Below are 20455 nucleotides of genomic sequence, written 5' to 3' on the forward strand. Positions count from 1 at the left end.
CGGGGTAAGGCCATTCGCACACTTATATCTCACCTGAAAGCTCAGGCCCTCCCTTGGATTCACTATTCAGCACACTCTTGGCTGATGCTGTTCTGGGCTCGTTATCATGCCTCTCGATGAAGAAGGGGCCAAGTGGTCATGGTATGACTCTCCGCCGGTGAATAGGCTCTCTGCTAATCAGATGCGCTTCCCATAGTGAGCCATGTATCCGTGGCCATCGGTCCTCAAAATGCCAGCACTTCGACAGGATGATGATGAAGGTCCCAAAGGCCGGACGACCGCTTGCTAGATGCCCGCATCCGAAGGGAACTTGCAGCTGCCAGAAGCTATATGCGTTCATGATTCGCATTCCTAAAGGTGGGTATATGCGACGGATATGACCTATCGCCTATCCTACCGTGTCATAGTCGCGTCTTTGGTGACTGACTTTCACTGTGTCATGTAGGCTCGACTTGCTTGTGTAGACCAGTGTACCAAGTGCCTGCCGATGCGGCGGAATCTGCTTCAACCACTCCCATTTCTGCCCCTCCGATGCCGATTGCTGCTCCCAACAAAATCCAGAAACCCATTAAACGACAGATCAAGACTGCCCCAGAGAACCTTACCAAAGCCTTGAATTCCATACCAGAATTCGGAAGCCAGCAATTGGAACATGGAAATTTGGGCCGACCATCTCCTTATTCGGCTCAGGAACAGCGTTTGTGCAGTTCATATGATATCATCAAGCAAGAACCAAATCCCTCGCACAAGACATCCGAGTGCGCCAGCGAAGATAAGGCGCCGCAGGGCGGCAGCTGTTGCTCTCGCAAGTCTCAACCCTTACAGACTATAATCCCGGATGTTACAGCTCCTGCAGTCCAACGTTCCTGTTGTAGGAAGTCCGATTCGGCGGCACAAGATGTCGAGAAGGAAGACAGCACTCCCAGCGATTATCATCACTTCCAACCTCCAGCCTTCGACAGTGATAATGCAAGATACTCGCCGAACTCTATTCCCCAGGTTTCGACGTGGCAAGATTTCCAAGCAGCGAAGCAGAGCCAGTACATGCAGCCTTTCGCATTGCCCGTATCCGAGTCCGGTTATCTCCCCATGGCTGGACCTGCCGCAGGTTTTCATTCTAAACCACTAGACTTTCAGCATCCGCATGCGTTCAACAACTATGAGATCTTCAACAATCAGATTTCTCAGCCGACGTCGGAGAACACGAAGAATGCTATTGCAAGTCCAGCAAATCCTGCTGGCGAAGCTTCTCATGATTGTAGCTGTGGCGATGGTTGTCAATGTCTGGGTTGCGCGTCTCACCCCTTCAACAACACTACTAGACAGCATGTCCAACAGATGGGCCTCCTGGTGGCTTTCAACGATGATGAACAGAGCCCCGACAGGCTGAACAGCCATAGAGGCTCCCCTTTGCAGAGCCAACCCCCGGACTTCTCATCATTACAGTATTCCTTCGCCAACTTCGGTAATCCTCTGGGTAACAATTTTCACCCCGTCGCAATGCACCCATATGCCCAACAGAGTGCGGACTCGGGTCACGTAAACAATGGCTATTCATCTCCGCCCGCGGATTATCTAGGACAGCAACTGATGGTGCCGTCAGAGTACTATACTCTCGAGTACCCAGTGGGGCTACCTAGCGCTTGCTCCGATACAACTGGAAGCTGCCAGTGCGGAAGTGACTGTACCTGTGTTGGCTGTCTTACCCACAGTGGACACAACGGACTGCCACTTGAGCCCGCCATGCCCGAGGGCAACTGGGACCACATGAACCTTCCAGGTTTCTCCATGGACGCTACAGGTCACAGCACGTCACAGATGCCCGTGATGGATAACTTTGTCGCTCATTCGAACTCTATGCTGTAGTACCCCACTTTTTATTTGCATTGGGATGCAATGCGACTCCGCCATCTTTTCACCCTTATGCCCTTCCCTTGCTTTTCCTGCGATCAAGTTCTCATTCGGATGACCGATGCTTGTTCATGATACCCCTTGCTCATAGATGTTGGATGATAGAGGATACAAAAGTCTTTTCGTCCTCTCTATTGTTGTATATATTCCTCAGCCATTACCTAGGTTTGTCTAAAGTCGCAAACGCACGGACCAATCTCCTCCCCAAGCTCTACGAGCCCTTACTTCTCTATTATTTCCATTCGTTCTATACTAATTGGCAAGTTATCGCAAGAGGGTCTCCAATCTAGACCGAATGCAGTAACCTGGAGAGAACTAAGTCCACGTGTCTTATAATGTGGTCGCATGACAGGCCTAGATGCTAACGAATAGCTACTATCAAAGCAGCATTACAGATGCCTTAAAACAGTTAGAAGTGGTAGCACAACGATGAATTGAATGCTAAAGTAGGAAAAAGTCTAGAGAGACCATTTCAAACACGACGAAAGATGTTCTTGATGCAGCTCGTTTTCCTTCCCAGCTATACAGGTATCATACAGAAATGGAGGCCCGAGCTACTCTACCTACGCAGGGCATCTCTGACCGGAGAGTCGCCCCGACGGAAGGAGGCTGTAGAAAGTTAGCTTAAACAGTTTCTCTCCGGTATTGGAAGAGAAGGGGTGGAATGCAATTGCATGAACGTACAATCAGCTTCCTCCCAAGCACGTCCGGCACCGAAGCCGAGACCAACCCACGCGGGCCAAGCTCTCCGCTTGAAGAGGAGCACGGAGAAGACAACACCGAAGGAGAGACCGAGGGAAGAGCGGATGATGAGGGAGGAGATGGCGCGATCCCACTGTGCATTGAGAAGTTCCGTATTAGCCCGAGCACTACTGACTACACTTCCCGATGACATATGTGCGTCTGTCCCGCAGTTGCAATTTGCGGATGGCAAGGGCGGAGAGGTCCGGCGGCTCCATGGCAGGCCCAGCCAACAGAACATTCAACATCCAGACGGAACAAAGTGATCGATGGGAACTTCAGATGGTGGTGCAAAGTACCTTTTCGTTCAGCAGGGCCTCGCTGACGGGCTTGGTGGAGCGTGGGACCGGTGCGACCGGCTGGGATTCGTTGGAGTCGGCCATGGCGATAAGAGCTGAAAGTCCGAGAGTTAATCCAGAGAAAACTCAAATGAGGGGTCAATTGGATCGACAGGGACCTGACTGACCTTCGGCAACAGACTACAGAAGGGAGGGTTGAATGGTTGCAAGCAAAGGAATGAGAAGCAAGAAAGAGAAGGAGAGTCGATGGGCGGACAAACTGATCGGGTGCGACGTTTCGAGCTCTGCCGGGCTAAAAGGCGGTCGGAAAAACTAGGCAAAGCGCTCTCCGCTTTCTGGCGTCAGTCTTCAACTTTTTCGACTTTAAGGAATCCCTCCTTGGTCCCCGCAGACTAAAAAAAAATTAAACGTCTAGGACGAACCACTCCCCTCGGACTATGTTCGATTTGTGCTGACGCGGTGGCATCGAGGATCTTGGGGATACCGGTACTTAACGATCTGACTCGTCTCATCCGAGATGCCTTCAGTCGCGGAGGTATGTGTTGGCTCGCTATCTTTCAAGCGTTTTCGGTTGTATGCAACTTTTGAGTTGTTCGGCTAACCTGCTGGGATTGTTTCTCTCTATACAGCGCCCGCGCTCCTCACAGGAGGCTTTACTCCGCCTCGAAAAAGGCACCGCGTCTCCGACCACACAGCTTGACGAAGCCGCTCAGATCATCGGCCTGGATCTTGCCCTATGTGCGAGTCACCCTGAAATCAATCGAACCCCTCATGTTCAGAATAATGCCGCGCCGAAGGAAGAATGGGTGCTCCGATGGTTATTGAAAAAATTGCGGGCCGGCAAGAATTATCGCGTCGACTCTACCTCTTTTCTCCTACTCCGACAGTTGATCGACCTAATCCCGCCAAAGACCCTGGCTACGACTCTGAAGGACCAGAAATTCCTCGCTATTTTCAATCAAGCTATTGCCGACCTGGAGGAGGATGTATTCGCAGCGCTGAAGACGGGAACGACTGATTTACTGCCCTCCGATTCGGATTCAAGTCATACCTTGAGCGATTCTCCGCACCGCAATGGCGATTACGATAAGAAGGGAACGAAGAGAAAGAGGGCCGGCGACGATGAAGCAGACACTATGGATGTTGATGACCAGCCGCGCACGCCGATTTCGTGTTTCTTGGCTTTCATTCGCGCACTGGATTGCCTGTATAGCTTGATCATGCTGGCGAATCGGACTCTTGGGGTAGATGAGGTCGCTAGCTCCCATTTGAAGCACGCTTTGAAGGGTGAGCCAGAGCCAAATGCGGTGACGCTGCAAAAGTCTTTCCGACTGGCTGCCGTGATTTCGACGCAATTTTCCCATGCGCGCAAGACGACGGACTTACAGCACCTCCTTTACGTCTTTCCTGCGGTCTTGGAGCTGTGGGAACTGAGGTCCTCTCGCCGTGATGACTCAGATAAGGGACTAAGTAATGAGTGCTTTGCAAAACATTGTTTCCAGAGCGCACTCAGACTTCAGGTCTCTGTTCGATCGATCCGACTTGACACCGATGAAAGGGCTCACGTACTGCATGGGGTGGAGCGCTTGATCGCTCTGCATGTGGTCATTCCGACACGCGGTGGATTCTACGAGCGAGGAGGTGCAGGTATCGACTATTCAGCTAGTGAACCGGATTGGAGTCCGGTTAAACCTATCTCTGATACACTTAGACCTATCCTCTGCAAACCAGAATGCCCGGCAGAGACTGCAGATGACACCACTGTACAAAAGAAAATCATGTGGAAGACAGCAGAGTTGCTCCCGGAGTTTTTCGATATCGCGGTTCGTTCTGTGCCAAGGGACACTTTCCGGAGACAGACACACGAGGCGCCGTGGCTGGAGACTCTGTTTGTTGCTATTGCAGAGCTGGCATTCTCAATTGTAAAGTCTGAGAATACAACCACGTACCTTCCCGAGTTCGTCGGCATTTTGGAGCGTCTCTTCCGTGTGGTTCTTGTCCGTAACGTGCAGTTGTCTCTACATACGTTGCTCACCCACGCTTCCTACACCGGGCTCCTCAAGGATGGTTTGTCGCAAATCGAATGGAATCTCACATCGCTACTTGTTGAGCTCGGTGTTGATATCTTCCTCCCCAACTCTGGTCTCAGTGACTCGACAAAATTGCTGAAGGCTCTGTTGGAGAAGATCTTCTTACATTGGCGCAGCGGTACGCCCCAAAGTGACGGCAGCTATGACACCATTAAGAACGGCATTGTTATACCTCTGCTACGTGGTTTCGTGGCCGCTCGAGACTTGCCCACCTTCATGGAGTTTTGGTACGAGCAGCTCATCGAGGTTGAAGAGGCACGCTCGCAGAATAAAAACTTGGAGTCCTTTATTGTTTGGGAGGATGATGACGTGTGCAATGCCTATGGCGATGTAATGCGAAGTCCTCTCACTCACACATTTGCCGCTGCGCAACTCAAGGCAGCTGCGGTGGAAATTAGGAGCGAGGATGGGAAGATTGCCGACGCGCCCGGAGCCTACGCTCAGTTTGTGATCCTAGAGTCTGGCTTCAGATACCGTGATTTGAGCTTCGCGGACAAGAACGAATCTCTTAGCTCTGTCATCCAGACCGCGACATCAACATTGTCGTCGAAGCAAAAGCTGCATTGGCGATGGCGGCTGTGGCGACTCGCTCGAAACCTCTTAGAGAATAATGTCCAATCCACTGACAATGATCTCGGAGTTGCGATCATGAATCTGGTCGATACAGGTGCAGCGACCATTCGGCGTCACCATAAGGACCGGCTGCAGAAACCTTGGGCACCGTTGGAATGTTTCGAGGCGTATCAATTCACCCTTGCCGCCGTCAAGGGGTCTTTGAACAATGATCAGTTCAAATCACTTACCAGCCAAATAACAGAGCTAGTCAAGTCAATCTCCGACAAAGATGCTTCGGATGCAATTGTATCACCCTGGAACGGGCGTATCGAGACTCTGAATAGGCCGGATACTCTTGCCCTGGCGTATTTCCTGACACTTGTCAGGAGTCCGGATGTCTGGGATCGGGTTGAGCCTGAAACTAGACGCGCCTTGTTTGGCCATATTCTCTCTTTGGCAACATCTCAGTACAAGTCTTCACCATCGGCTTTGGAGACTGTTAGCCCTGAACTCAGATACCTTCAGGCCTGGGCTGGCGTTGTCTGCCATGAGTATTTGCTCAACGCTCCGGCCATCGCGTCTGATCTTATCTCCGTGCTCTCGAGCCGGGTCAAGGAGGACATCACGAACCGTAAACTCTATGTTGAGAGCTTGCAGAGGATTCCTGCCCCACTTGTCGTGCGCCGGCAGAGAGCGATTTTGCTGGATCTCTTGCAGGAGGTTATTGTCCAGGAAGACAGCACGCCCGAAGTCACTGTTGGAATGCTGTCATTGATGGCCAAGCTGGCTGATATGCCTAAATCTGCCGCTGCCGTCACCAGCAATTGGGAGCCGGTCTGGACGATTGCGAAGGCTGTCACCCTGCAGGGAAGCGAGGTTGATCTTCAAATCATGAAGGCCTTCCGCAATCTGCACAGAGCCGTCATAGCTAAGCTGCTTGTTCTGTCCGACGAAGAGCGTCACAAGCTTTTCAAGAAGATGTACCGCAAGGTCTCATCTAAGGCATCGAAATTACAGACTCTTGACCGTGACTCCATGGACTGCTTCTATCTTAGGATCTCTCTGTCTCAGCTGTGGCACCACCGTAAGCAGCTGGTAAATGTCTTCGAAGAGACGGATCTTGCTGCTTGCCGCCAGAAGGTTTTCGACCTGGTGGTTGTGGAAGTTAAGTCTGTCAAGGATCAGTGCAAGAAACAGCAGCTGGAAGAGACGATCACCCTGATCAAGATTATTGATGCGCTGGAAGATTTTGAGGATCTTGCCACGGATCATGCCGAGGTCGAAAAATTTTTGTCAAAGATCGAAAGCTACGTGGAGAAGTCGGTTGATTCGGGCTCCTCGCTGAGAAGACTCATAAGACGTCGAGTCCTGGCCGGTCGCGGCTCTGAAAAGAGTATTACACAACCTGTGATCCAATGTGCCGAGGCCCTCCCGCTGCAGCACATGTACAGCGAGGAACAGCGGCTCTTCATCCGGTCCACCTCTGGAAGGTTTCAGTCCATGTCCGTGGAAGAGCTGACTCGAGTCATCCAAGACGTGCGGGAGTTAGGCTTTGTTGGCGAGAATGCGGAGTACCATCTGCTCATTGCCGGGTTGGCCATTGCCTCGTTGCCCCCAATTGAGGACAAAGAAAGCCACACGGCCCAAGAACTATCGTTGGTTTGCACCGCAGTGACCGAATCTCTGCCCCGCAACAAATCCATCGAGCAGTTTACACTTGCGACCGAATGCCTCGACATTCTCCTCCGCAATTACACTCGCTGTATCACGCAATGGAACGTCGATAATATCTTGGGAACTATTGCTGTGTGCGCTTCTAAGTCAGGACCTTGCATCGACCCCGAATACGCGGGAACTGTCTATATCCGCCTGTGTCGCCTGATGGGTATCCTCCTGGGTCTCCACCGTCAGAAGCTTGGAGGCCGATTCCACCTCATTCTGCCTGTTGTCGAACGACTGCTGGACTGTTTGTTCGCTCGTTCCAAGAAGCGCAGTCGATCCATGCTCCATGAAAAGAAATTCGGTCAACAACCATACTGGCTTGCTCCTTTGCAAGCGTCGCACGCAGTTCACTTCACGCGTCTCCTCACGTCATTGTGCGACCCAACCGTCTCCGCAGTCTCGAGACCGACACAGTCCGCAGGTGGTTATGAAGGGTTGACCGATCAGACCAAGAAAGCCAAGCGAATTGCAGGACAGTACCTCCAGTACCTGATAATGGAGTATACGCAGAGTTCCCTGCGCGGCACACTCGCACCCGAAGTGAAGGCCGCCATTGTCCCTGGTCTCTACGCAGTCTTGGATGTAATGTCGCGCGAGACGATGCGTGCCATGAACGCAGGACTGGACGTGTCTGGCCGGGCGGTGTTCAAGGCGCTGTACGATGATTATGTGAAGTTTGGCAAGTGGAATAAGGGTTAGACGATGGCATAGACTAGGTGGTTAGCATGGCGGGATGTGGATTGCATATAGACATTTCTTCTGTACTTAGTTCAACGGGTGCTGTGCTTTGCGCGCACCACGAAATCCATAATTACTACGAACATGTGGTTCGCTCCTCATAAGCCCCAGACTTTAAGTGTACCTTTGCTAGTCGCTTTACCAACCTGCCTCTCCAACTCTACTACTACTCACGTACAAAAGTGCATTAAATGCCTTATTTTCTTGCTTGAGACTTCGGACCCTCCGCACCAGAAAAAGAAGAGAAGCAACAATAATAAGCAAGAAGAATAGGTTAAATTTTCCAAGATCCAGATCCAAACTCTCGCACACCACTACCCCTTCCCATACTACCTTTAATGACACAAACCCCCCCTTTACCCCTCCAAGAGGCTCGGGATGACGTGTATGGCACCGTCCTGAGCCACGTTTTCAGTGATCTGATCGCCAATTTTGACTTCTCGGGAACTGGGATCTGAGTTTGTCGGGGCGAGATAAAGGTAGGGAAGGGGAATGTTGGTTTGTGGTCAAGGGAGAAAGTGTAAATTGTTTGCTGGTAATTTTGGGAAGCAGTCATGTAGTAAGTATGAGCGAAATGATGAGGGCGAGACGTTCTAGACAATCTGTGTAAGGTATATTTTGAGGGATTTTGATGAAAGCTGTATCTGTTTAATTATGTTACTTCTCTTTTCTTTTAGGGTTGGTTGTGTTGGGTAGGACTGGATATGCGAGAGTCTCTTTGCGAGTGGGTAAATGGTGGTGGTGCAAGAGGGGTTGCAGATGACGGGGAATGGATTTATTATAGTAATTGGGGGGAACTGTGGATGGATTGTGGTGGTGGTAGTAGTATGATGTCGTAGCATGCGAATGGAATTTAAGGTGGCTGTCGAACTACGGAGTAGTACTGTTAGTTAAGTGTCTCCGGTAGTTGAGTAGTTAGTCAATCAATCAAGTGAGAATGATTAATTAGCATTACAGCTATAACTAGTAGTCAGTAGACTGTTAGTTAGTTAGTAGTCAACTAAGTAGTCATTTAGCAGTCAAACAGCATGCACAATCAGGTGACCCCCACCTGACCATACACGTGCTTCCTCCCCTTTCTAGACTGGAAATCTAAAGTTCTCCATCCGGAGGAATTTCGCAAAGAGAACCTCGGGTTCGACTTGCGGGAGAGGAACCGGTTATCAGCCGACGATGGGGACGGACGAAAAAGAAGAGAAAAAGCAAAACAGGAACATCAGCATCTGCTGATGGTTCCAAATCAATCCTTTTACTCGATGGCATCGAGTCAGCCGGGCTGGTGATTAGATAGGCCCTAGCCACTAAGTGGACCCGTGAACGGCTGTGAGTCGCTGAATGAACTGGGGCACCCCCGGGCTCGGACTGATTGCGGAGGACCAGTGGAGATGCAGAACAGCAGACAAGTCCCGATATCTTCCCTTGAACAACTGATAACGTTGACGCTTACTCGACCCGATCGAGCAATGGAAAATGATTATCGTCCTTCCTTTGTGGTCGGCTCTCCTGGTACGTCCGACAAACGGGCCCGTGGAGGGCGATAAGCTCGCTTCACATGGGTGGCGCTGTCCAGGTCGATCCCGGCCCTCTTTTGACCAATTTTCTTATCCTTATCTCGTGTCAAAAAAGGCAAAGAAAATTAAGAACAGAATTAAGACATGGGTGAATGAATGAATAATTCAGAACTCGGGTGTCATGCTGGCGTATCCAGCCATTATCAGCCCGGAATCCATGATGGAACCCGCTCCATATCTGTTCCAGCACCCACCTTGATTGGCCCATCGCTGGGCGATGACGCCGATAGTAGTACCTTCCAGTTCTTCTTTGGTATACGCCCAGACAGACAAAAAGTGTTTATATCTCTTCGTTCACCCCCCTGGATTGTCGTGCCTGGTCTAGTGAAAGAAATTATTACCTTCTTTTCTTATCTTCTGTTCCTCCGTGGCTTCTGTTGCGAGCATATAACCCTGGTGGTTCTGCTCTCATCAGCCCTAAAAGAATATTCTCCTCCTCCCCCACACCAGACACCAGAACCCAGCAAATCGACCTACTACTCCATAGCTATCGATATCCCCCGGTACATACTGTCGCTGTGTTATTCGAACCCTCGACATTTGTCAACATACCACATAGGCCAGAGATGCCTCGAATCAAAGAATGGATCGAAAAGCTCGAGGTGCCTACGGAGCCCGGGTTAACCAATACTCAATTGATGTTGACAAACCGTGACTTGCGGCCAGGTGAGATCATGAAACTGGCTGGCGGATCACATTGAGACGCTCCGTGCCTGTGCTGCCGGATTCAATAAGAGGACACTGGAAGCTGACCGTGTGCAAATTTGATTTCCGCCTACTGCAGTTGAACACGAGCGTCGTCAATGGAGATGGTACAACTTCATCGCCTTTTGGATTGCAGACTCTTTGAATATTGTAGGTGTCTCGTGCTGCTGTGGTATCCAATTGAGCCATCTTCATGCTTTATCCACCGAACTAACACACTATCTCGCACACAACAGAACACATGGATGATTTCATCTTCGATGATTGTCGACGGTCTGTCCTGGTGGCAGGCATGGATTTGCGTCTGGGTCGGTTATTTCATCGCTGCTTGTTTTGTCTGCTTGACCGGTCGCATCGGTGCAGTCTATCACATCTCGTTCCCGGTCGCATGCCGAGCCAGCTTTGGCATATGGGGTTCTTTCTGGCCCGTCTTCAACCGGGCGGCAATGGCTGTCGTTTGGTATGGTGTTCAGGGCTATATTGGAGGTGAGCCTTTCTACGATAGTTCACAGTACAACAATTCCCTTCCGGATGAGTGAAGCTAACCCCGAGGACTAGGCGAGTGCGTAACCTTGATGATTGAGGCTATCTGGCCAAGTTATAGAAATATCCCCAATCATATCCCCGCAAGCTCCGGCGTCACCACCAAGGACTTCCTGAGCTTCTTCCTGTTCTGGCTCCTATCACTGCCAGCTCTCTGGTTCCCGGTCCATAAGATCAGACATCTCTTTACCGTGAAAGCTATCTACTCTCCCATCGCCGCCATCGCCTTCTTTGCCTGGGCCATCTCCCGTGCCAACGGAATCGGTCCCATCGTGCACCAACCCGCTACAGCTCACGGAAGCACCTTGGCCTGGGCAGTAGTCAAGTCTATCATGAGCTGTCTCGGCAACTTTGCTACGCTGATTGTGAATGACCCGGATTTCTCGAGGTTTTCTCGGTCGCCGAAAGACGCGCTGTGGTCCCAGCTGCTCACCATCCCGATCGGGTTCGGCATCACCTCCTTCATCGGCATCATCGTCTCATCTTCTTCTGCTGTTATCTTCGGCGGTGACTTTGTGTGGAACCCGTTGACGCTTCTGGGTCAGTTTCTGGATGGCGCCAGCTCCGCCGAGCGCTTCGGTATCTTCATCATCTCGACTGGCTTTGCTCTGGCCCAGCTGGGCACCAACATTTCTGCCAACTCGGTCTCTGCCGGTACCGATATGACGGCCTTGCTGCCTCGATACCTCAACATCCGCCGCGGTAGTTATATCTGCGCCGCGATCGGCCTGTGCATGTGTCCAGTACGATTACTCTATCTTTCATAGTCTGTGTGGTATGAGAAAAGCTAATAGACCCTTAGTGGAAACTCTCGTCTTCATCCAATTCATTCACCACTTACCTCTCAGCCTACTCCATCTTCCTATCTTCTATCGCCGGGCCTATGATCTCCGACTACTACTTTGTTCGGAAAGGATACCTGCGAGTGAAAGATCTGTACAGTGTTGGAAATGATTCAGCATACCGCTACACGTACGGCTTCTCCTGGCACGCCTACGCTTCGTATCTTGCAGGCATTCTCGTCAACATCGTCGGGTTTGCCGGCGCAGTTGGGCGTACCGTGCCTGTGGGAGCCCAGTACATCTACAACATCAACTACTTTTCCGGTTTTGTCGTCTCAAGTGTGATGTATTACGCATTGGCACGACTGTTCCCCCTTTCCGCCACCAGCAGTACGTGGCATGAGGCGGATATCGACGTTGATGAAGACCGTCTGTCCGTAGCGGATGGGCAGGAGGTGTATCCGGAGGATGAGCATGCGACCGGCAAGCCGCTGGACGTCGGAGCTCCTGTTGATCAGAAGCACCCGAAGTCCACAGCTTCGTCAGTGCTATGAACGAGACATGACTTTCTCTTTCTTTACTTGTTGATATTGTATTCTAATGACTGAACGCTTACTTTTCCATGGGAAGGTACATATTAATACAGTGCCATGAACGACCAGAGATCCATGCTTAGCAAGAGGTTTCACACTTTTCGTACTGCAATAAGTCTTCGATAATCGTTACCAGGGTCTTATAATTCTAGCTAGAGTGACTCAATCGAGATGGATAGAGTATTCCATTTAAAAGGTTAAGAAGAGTATAGCTTTCCCAATCAGGTAGGTGGGGAACGATAGTAGTGCAGATGCGATTCCCCCACTTGGAGGTCCGCTCCGATCGGTCTTTCCCCTTTCGGAAGTCCGTTCTTGAGGATAGAGCGTGTCCTTCATCACTATCGAATATACAACTATCTCCTTTGGCGGATATACCGCGCTGCTCGCTCTGTGGCTGCCAATGCATACACGGATGAGGTTGGTACATACTGTCGATAGGTGATTATATACTACTCCGCACATATTACTACTAGGAGGGATTTGGAAACCCATGGTTTACAAACACCCTACCTCTAAATGCGAGAAAGTCTGTCCCAGGTACGCTCCTAGACTTTCACTCAAGCCTGTGACTGAACATTACATGTGTGTGTAGTATTGGCATGTGCCGACTAACGATTCTCCTAGTGCTCTGCGGTCTACGATCAGGTATATATTTACGTCTCTTGGAGAGGGAGGTGAAGCCATCGTACTCGGGGGAAGGTCCAGCTCTTGCACCCCCGTTGCACTCCCTTCTCTGTCCTGTTCTTGTCTTTTTTTGCGTTCGATTTACCACTTGTTCGCCATTTTGTTATTTTTCTGAACCTATCCACTCTTTAAAAGTAGGGGATAGTTCAATGCTAACCGGGCTTTCAACTCAACAGGCTGGTCAGTCCAAGCGACTTTGTTGGCTGGATCGGCCTGCAATAGAAGTTTCAGAATATCGCTCTACATTAAAGATCTGAATACTGAGCGAAACATTCATAGAATGGCACGATGCGGGTACAATAACAAGTACTCGGGCTAGGGCCTGCTAGTCGACAGATCTTTACGAATGCTCGACGGAGAAAATGAGAGTAGCAAACACAATGTGCTACATGTGGCTCACAGAAAGATACATTATTCAAGAAATGATGGCCTTACGTGCGCATCGAACAGCATACAGTATGTGAGCAATATGATATCACTGTACGCCTCCTGCGTGTCACCTGTCGGTGTCCCCCAGACTTGCCCATACTGGTTAGCGGATCGACAAGCTGACCTGCAGTGCCTGGAGCCCGGGCCCAACTTGTAGAGAGGGAGCGATTCAACACCAGAATCTTGTTGTCGTCACTAGCCAGTCTGATATTATGGATGTTTATGCTAGCGTCGACTGCACTGCGGGCTCTAGGGTGCATCACACCGATCGCGTGACGTGGCGGGGTCTCTAGCTCTTTTGGTCTTGCCTTACTTGTCTTCTACTCCTATCTACCCGGCGTCTGCTGCTCAGTAAAAATCACATATCGCCAAACACTCATCGTGCCGCTGGAACAAATCAGGACGGTCATGATACCTCACAATGGGCTCACTAATTGTCTTTATAGCTCAGCTTATAGTGCTCACTCTCGTTAGTCGGATGGTTTACCTATACTACTTCCATCCTCTGGCACACTACCCAGGCCCGTTTTGGGCCCGCTTCACGAACCTTTGGTACGTGTTCACCCAGCCATATCCTTTGCGTATTACGGAAGTCTTTGAGCTGACTAGTTGCGAATAAAAGGCGGTTCTTCGAGTTCATGAGCGGCCAACTCCATCTTGCTGAACAGCAACTTCATCAGAAATATGGCCCTGTAGTTCGAGTTGCCCCCAACTGGCTCTCTTTCTCGAGTTTGGAAGACTTTGAGGCTATCTATGGATTCAACAAGTCCGTTGAAAAGGGTGATTTCTATGCATTTGGACGAAGTCCCAGCCAGCGTGAAGCGAGTATATTCTCAACAAAGTCGGATACTATTCACCGCCAGAAAAAAAGGAAGGTCTTAGGACCGGCTCTCTCGAGTTCAAAGGTAGGAAGGTATGAGCCTGTTATTGAAGAACATGTAGCAGTCCTACTGGCGCGACTGGAGGCGTCCCGACACCCGACAGGAGAAGGAATTTCAACTGCAAACGTGGCTCCCTTGGTAACCCGGTTCACCTTGGACACAATGGTGGAAATTCTGTTTGGTTCGGCTATAGCATCGAACCCATATACTGATAGTGCTGCCGCCGGTGCCATATGCTCGCAGCTTCGCAAGATGACCAAGACAGCCTGGAGTTACTCTCTTTGGCCAATGTACGGGTGGGTTATGAATAGCTGGATCGTCAATTCCTTGTCTCGCGGCCTTTACTACAATAAAGATGGTGCACAGACTGGAATGGCTGGGCTCGCGGCTGCCGTTCACAGGGCAATCATGCGGGATCCCCAACATGTCATCCAATCTCCAAAGCCTGGAATTGTGAAAAGCTGGCTCGAGGTCCCCATTGACGATGTAAATCGTATGAGACAATCTGAGATCCTAGCTGAAGCTATGAATATGGTCTTCGCAGGCCCCGGGAGCATGGCGGCCGCTCTCACGGCTATAGTATACCATCTGGGATCGGAGGAAGGACAGGTCTGGCAGGATAAAATTCGCAGGAAGGCAGCAGTCTCCAGTCAGAGTATAACGACTGCCACAATCCCCATCGAATTGCAGGCTGTGATGAAAGAGACGATGCGTTTCCAAGGAGTCTTTCCAACGGCATTTCCTCGTGTGATCATGTCGGGTGCTGAAGGAGTCCTTCCCAGCCTGTCAACACCGCTACCGGTCGGCACTACAGTGTCTGCCAATACCTATGTCTTGAGTCGGTCGCGCGAGATCTGGGGAGATGATGTCGATCATTGGATACCAGAGCGATGGACTGGAGATGCTGAACACAGGCGGCAGATGGAAACAAAGTTCGTAGCCTTTAGCAAGGGTCCGCGAGGCTGCGTTGGGAAGGATCTGGCACTGATCATAATGGCTAAAGCGGTGATGGGACTCATTCTACAATGGCAGATCAGGAGCGTGGGCATTCTGCGAGGAAAGAGCTGGCTGGAAATGCAGTATGACGATTGTTGGCTGGAACTCAGACCGTTGTCCACAGCGCCGTAAATGGTTGCCGATGATGACTCGGTCGGCGCGGCGGGATCCCCTTTTGGAAGGTCGGGGTCCTTTTTTGGAACCGACGATGATCCCATCATGGCATTCTATCAGACTGGGCTCTCTAATGGCCAATTCAATTCCTTATAATCGCCTCGAAAGCTTCGCCGTCGAGGTTTCTGCCTGAGTCACGGGGTCCCACATGTGGTTATTAATATGGAGCATATCGCTCTTGCTCCGTGCCGATCATCCTCAGTCGATCGATCCCATATTTTACCTCCCTAACAAGATTTTGCTCTCGAATATCTGACAAAGACTTGAGATTTCTTGGGAGATTCTACTCCACCTGAACTCCTCTATTATTTACCTTCCATTTGGCTGCTTCTACATCCTTATCGCCAAGTTTGGACTATCCCATCCCCGGCCCTCTTCAAGCACCCTCACCACCGCGCCTTCGAAGCAATGTTGTCTGGCGGGGCTCTTCCTCAAACACTGGGATCCATCACTGCAACCAAAATCAATGAACTCTCCAAACAACGAAATCTTTTCGAGAAGCGAAGAGCAGAGATTGTACAAGCTGCTGAGGATGCGCCCAGTCTACGATCAAAGGCCCAGGTCCTCCTGGAAGGTGTGACCAGGCTCAAGGGATTCCCTAATGATGCAGTTGACCAGGAGGACCTAGATACGGACGGTTCATCGGATGAAGAAACTGCCGTTGAAGATCAGACTGAGCGCGCTATTCACGCTAATATTCGTCGCTTTCTTCTGCAAAGCAAGTATGATCCTTCTGTCTCAGACCGCAGCCTGAAAAGTTGGATTTTCCAGCTCGAACAGGAGCTTAGCTACCTCGAGCTAAGGCACAAGCATGCCGACTTCTATAGCGAGCTAGTCACGGAATGGCTGCGTGACTTCGAAGAGGTGGCTGCTTCTAGCTCGGTATCGGACGAGGACGGATCGCAAGGAATGGATTTCGAGAATGTTGGTCGGTCAGAAATGCACGAACAGCGAGCCACATGGGAGTCTCTGGTTTTCACAGAGGCAGATGTAGATGGAACTGCCATTAAAGCATACCTTGACGGTCTATTTAAAGCAACAACACCCTCACAGCAAGCATTGAAGCAACTGCGGGACGCAGTCAGGACCTTTGGAACTGATTTTGCCTCGAAGAAATCTTGGCTTGAGGTCAGCGACCTCAAGTGGGTATCGGACTCATTGCTAAAGTCCGATTTGCTCACCAAAGAAAAGATGGCCGTTCTGAAGGAGTTCATGCGCAACCCGGCAGTCGCCCAGGAGGTTGTAGATGTTCTCAATATGCGCCTTGCTTCTCTTGACAACTGGAGCTGGCCTGCAGAGGGTATCCCAGTGGAGATGCGTCGCCAGCTGAATGGCAAATACCGGGTATACATGGACGAAGATCTGCTGGATAGCCTCATGTTCGAATACCTGGGGATGAAATGGTCGGTTACATTTCGATCTGCCTTTAACTCGTTTCTTGACACACCAGCTTGGAAGTTTCTCCGTGAACGAATTCCCAGGCGCGAAATGTCTCGCCGTTCTCGATTCACGGGGACGAATGCCAAACGCCTTGGTACAACGAGTGTAAACGACCGCCGAAAGGAAACGTACAAAAAGGACTACTTTATGAGCCTCCTACCTTCCTCGGTAGACGCGAATATGGACCCATATGGCGAGGATGCGGAGCCTGATAACGCAAAAAAGAACCCACTGGGAACGAAGCACTCACTGCTACATCTTCTGATCACCGAGTCCCTCCTATACACCTCGTTGCACGGCCAATTCACTGCGATTAGATCTGATTTCAAATGGTTTGGACCCTCTCTCTCGCACACTACCATACTGGTGGTATTGGAGTTCTTTGGTGTTCCACGAATCTGGCTGGACTTCTTCCACAAGTTCCTAAAAACTCCGGTGACTTTTGCACAAGACGGATCAGGTGCCTTCAAGCGAACTCGGAGCCGAGGAATACCCATGAGCCATGCCCTTTCCACTTGTTTTGGGGAGGCCGTCTTGTTCTGCATGGACTTTGCGGTGAACCAAAGCACAGACGGGGCTTATCTATATCGGCTGCACGATGACTTTTGGTTCTGGGGTCACGAAGAGACTTGTGTCAAAGCCTGGACTACAATGGAAGAATTCACCAGGGTCATGGGCTTAGAGATAAACGAGGAAAAAACGGGAACAGTGCGCCTGAAGGGCAAAGATGTGGCAGACCATCATGGACGGCCATCTGACTCTCAGGAAAAGGAACCGTCAGACCCCCTGCCTGAAGGAGATATTCGCTGGGGATTCCTGAAGCTGGATCCTTCAGAAGGTCGTTTTGTGATTGATCAAGAACAGGTCGACAGCCACATTGCAGAGCTACAGCGCCAGCTCTCATCCTGCAAGAGCGTCTTCTCATGGGTCCAGGCATGGAACAGTTACTTTGGGCGGTTCTTTGCTAACAATTTTGCGAAACCAGCCATGTGCTTTGGGAGAAGCCATATAGATATGGCCATATCCACACTGAGTCGTATTGAACGAACTCTATTCCCCGGAACCTCCAGCGGAGTGACCGACTACCTGCGCCAAGTGATCGCAGAACGATTTGGTGTTAAGGACCTCCCAGAAGGGTTTTTCTACTTCCCTGTAGAATTCGGTGGGCTGGAACTCCTGAATCCTTATATCCCATTCCTCGCTATGCGCGAGAACATCAAAGCAACGCCTAAGGGTCGGCTGCATAAGGCCTTCATGCAATACGAAGTCGAATACCATGATTGCAAGCGGCGATTTGACGAAGGGACTTCTGCTGAGCAATCTACTTCTCTGGGAAATGAACTGGACGACGACGTGGCTGACATGACTCTGGAGGAATACACCCGGTACTCGGAAACTTATAGCCGTCCACTTTTGGAGGCATACACGGAGTTGATCCGTGTGCCTAAGGAGATCAGCATCAACCTGACGCCAGAACTGCACCGAAACCAGATGTCTCTGGACGCGAGCGTTACCGAGGATACCACTGGTCGCAACGCGATCTCGGATATGTGGTATAGCATGTCAGCATATTGGCAGTGGACGGCAGAGTTGTATCAGGAAGAGATGGTAAAGACTTACGGAAATCTAGCAGCTGTAAATAGGGAGTCTATGCCCCTGGGAGTGGTCAAGACGCTAAAGGAAGGCAAGTTCAGATGGCAGAGCTGATTATAAGGGTGGACTTGCTTATATGTGTATATTGTTTCTTGCTGGTATACTCCCTTTTCCAAGGAAGCTTTGTGTACATGAATGAAGATGAATAACTTCGATCAGCGGCTATGTTCTGTAATGTGCCTCGAAGTCAGATAGTAGACGTCGAAGACGGTCTTTCTCCTTTTCGCCTCCGAAGATCGCATCGTAGGATTTTCTGCAGATGCCCAGCACATCGGTTCGCGTGAGCTGAAAGTGCTCTGCAGCTAACAGATACTCATTCGATACGGGACTGCAGAAAAATCCTACATCGTCGGTCTGCACCAGCATCAGTTGGCGGTTCGTGTAAGAGAATGAGGGCGATGAGGAAAAATGATAGTAGCAGAGACTCACGCAAAGCACAATCGGGCAATTCTGATGCCTCCAATACCCGAAATGATGATCCAAAAAGCCACCATCAAACATTTTTGCGTGCACATTACACGACATACACATTTCAAGTCCCAGCTGCCTCCTTGCAATCTCCCGTTTCAGCTCTTCAGGCACATGAATCACATGGCCCAGCCGATCCGGCTGAAACTCCAAGAGTGTCCCCAATTCTCCAGGCGTTGCCGCCTCCCTCATTTCAGCGAAATGCACAGTCACGCCTAGTCCGTTAGCTTTGGCTTTCGCAAACGCCTCCCGCAGCACTGAAACATCACCCTTGGTTGGGTTGCCGCAGACATCGATGCCCACGATGCCGCGGGCGCGGTGGGCTAGTGCCAAGTCTACAATTTCCAGGGCCTCGGCAGTAGTGTGATGACCCCTATCCAAAGCTAGAATCAGATATACAGACATCTTCGGGGAGGTGGGGGATTGGTTGGCCTGAAAATCCGAGATTGCATCAAGAACGGTAGTAAGGTATTCCTCCCGGGTGAAGGAGGAGGAGGGGGATGCACGGGGAATGGTGCGGAGTTCAAGGTAAGTTACGCCGTCGTTTTGGAAGTCGGTTAGCACGGAATGGGTGGCGTAGGTGAGGCTAGCAAGATCATTGACTAGATTGTAGATTGATTTGTTGAAGGATTGGAAGAATCTGGAAATTGTAGGTTGGTGGGGAGCGTCTTCAATGCATGTATGAGAGTGGAGGGACTACCCACGTTTGCAGAGAATAATCTACCTTCCCAGGCGGCATGGTTATCCATGGATCTTCAATGCTGAAGTCGGGGTCTTGGGCCTTCTTCTTGAGCCAGATCTCATGGAGACATTGGCGGCTGATACTGCCACTCAGGTGGGCATGGAGCTGTGGGACAACATACATTAGTGATCAACCTTGATTCTGCTTTATTCCCCAGTGCTAGAGAGTCGTTCCATTCGAATGAAACATGTTTGCATGGGGTATGTACTTGCCTCGATCTTAGGGAGGGATTTGGTGAAGGCACGATCGACCGCTTTCGAAAGGTCCATAGTCGATCTTGGTCAGGTGTCTCTTGTACACGGACTTAAGGATGTAGATCTATGTGACTAAGTGGCTGTCCGTCTATCTTGTTGAATTTGATTGATGGATAGAGGTGGAAGTTGGGAAGAAGGAGGGGGAGTGCAAGTGGGATGGAATGAGTTGGCGAGTTCAGTTCGTTGGGGAAAGAGCAGGTGACCTTTGCTGCACTCGTGGTTGCCCAAGGCGCCGTTCTTGACTTGCTACCAGTCTACGCCCACTGTCGACCATCTTGAAGCTATGAGTAACAGCTTGAAACAACATGCCTTCTGATTCGAAGAGATGAGGGTTTACCCATCGATACAAAAACTGTCTATTGGCCCTCCGCCGCCGTGACTGAACCAATGATCAATTCCGACTACCGCTCAGACTAACTATATCTTGTTCGAAAACCAGGAAATTGCACACAGCACACAGCATGCTGCAAGTCCGCTCCATCCG

General features: G+C 50.5%; 7 protein-coding genes across 7 annotated transcripts; 5 read left to right on the forward strand and 2 right to left on the reverse strand.

The window, feature by feature from the left end:
* The first annotated feature begins 440 nt into the window (after positions 1–440).
* Positions 441–2276, forward strand: mac1 (putative copper-activated transcription factor GRISEA). Its single transcript, XM_025701765.1, has one exon. It carries the CDS (start codon positions 532–534, stop codon positions 1864–1866), a length of 1335 nt encoding a protein of 444 aa, XP_025557965.1. The 5' UTR covers positions 441–531; the 3' UTR covers positions 1867–2276.
* A 194-nt stretch (positions 2277–2470) lies between these two features.
* Positions 2471–3035, reverse strand: BO88DRAFT_351556 (MICOS complex subunit MIC10; the record flags this gene model as incomplete). Its single annotated transcript, XM_025703540.1, has 3 exons — positions 2471–2520; positions 2596–2746; positions 2952–3035. 3 exons carry the CDS (start codon positions 3033–3035, stop codon positions 2471–2473), a joined length of 285 nt encoding a protein of 94 aa, XP_025557966.1.
* A 141-nt stretch (positions 3036–3176) lies between these two features.
* BO88DRAFT_408598 (ribosome biogenesis protein URB2) lies at positions 3177–8144 on the forward strand. The gene is made up of 2 exons (XM_025707745.1): positions 3177–3486; positions 3581–8144. The coding sequence occupies exons 1-2, from the start codon at positions 3469–3471 to the stop codon at positions 8015–8017; spliced, it is 4455 nt and encodes a 1484-aa protein (XP_025557967.1). The 5' UTR covers positions 3177–3468; the 3' UTR covers positions 8018–8144.
* Positions 8145–9845: 1701 nt separating this feature from the next.
* On the forward strand, positions 9846–12332 carry BO88DRAFT_183763 (nucleobase cation symporter-1 family protein). The gene is made up of 5 exons (XM_025701766.1): positions 9846–10293; positions 10412–10482; positions 10569–10818; positions 10891–11618; positions 11678–12332. Exons 1-5 carry the CDS (start codon positions 10194–10196, stop codon positions 12209–12211), a joined length of 1683 nt encoding a protein of 560 aa, XP_025557968.1. The 5' UTR covers positions 9846–10193; the 3' UTR covers positions 12212–12332.
* Positions 12333–13784: 1452 nt separating this feature from the next.
* Positions 13785–15372, forward strand: BO88DRAFT_351773 (putative cytochrome P450 pisatin demethylase; the record flags this gene model as incomplete). The annotated part of the gene is made up of 2 exons (XM_025703546.1): positions 13785–13915; positions 13986–15372. The coding sequence occupies 2 exons, from the start codon at positions 13785–13787 to the stop codon at positions 15370–15372; spliced, it is 1518 nt and encodes a 505-aa protein (XP_025557969.1).
* A 225-nt stretch (positions 15373–15597) lies between these two features.
* On the forward strand, positions 15598–18690 carry BO88DRAFT_183841 (uncharacterized protein). Its single transcript, XM_025701767.1, has one exon. It carries the CDS (start codon positions 15823–15825, stop codon positions 18559–18561), a length of 2739 nt encoding a protein of 912 aa, XP_025557970.1. The 5' UTR covers positions 15598–15822; the 3' UTR covers positions 18562–18690.
* Positions 18616–19840, reverse strand: BO88DRAFT_474792 (putative adenosine deaminase; the record flags this gene model as incomplete). Its single annotated transcript, XM_025711845.1, has 2 exons — positions 18616–19615; positions 19680–19840. The coding sequence occupies 2 exons, from the start codon at positions 19838–19840 to the stop codon at positions 18670–18672; spliced, it is 1107 nt and encodes a 368-aa protein (XP_025557971.1). The 3' UTR covers positions 18616–18669.
* Positions 19841–20455: the final 615 nt, after the last annotated feature.

Source organism: Aspergillus vadensis (assembly GCF_003184925.1).
Source record: "Aspergillus vadensis CBS 113365 unplaced genomic scaffold BO88scaffold_32, whole genome shotgun sequence".
Classification (NCBI taxonomy): domain Eukaryota; kingdom Fungi; phylum Ascomycota; class Eurotiomycetes; order Eurotiales; family Aspergillaceae; genus Aspergillus; species Aspergillus vadensis.

Coding starts and splice junctions, on each gene's coding strand:
- BO88DRAFT_183763 (XM_025701766.1), top strand. CDS start 10,194: ATGCCTCGAATCAAAGAATGGATCGAAAAGCTCGAGGTGCCTACGGAG. Junction 10,819..10,890: donor TGTTCAGGGCTATATTGGAG/GTGAGCCTTTCT, acceptor CCCGAGGACTAG/GCGAGTGCGTAACCTTGATG. Junction 11,619..11,677: donor TCGGCCTGTGCATGTGTCCA/GTACGATTACTC, acceptor ATAGACCCTTAG/TGGAAACTCTCGTCTTCATC.
- BO88DRAFT_183841 (XM_025701767.1), top strand. CDS start 15,823: ATGTTGTCTGGCGGGGCTCTTCCTCAAACACTGGGATCCATCACTGCA.
- mac1 (XM_025701765.1), top strand. CDS start 532: ATGCCGATTGCTGCTCCCAACAAAATCCAGAAACCCATTAAACGACAG.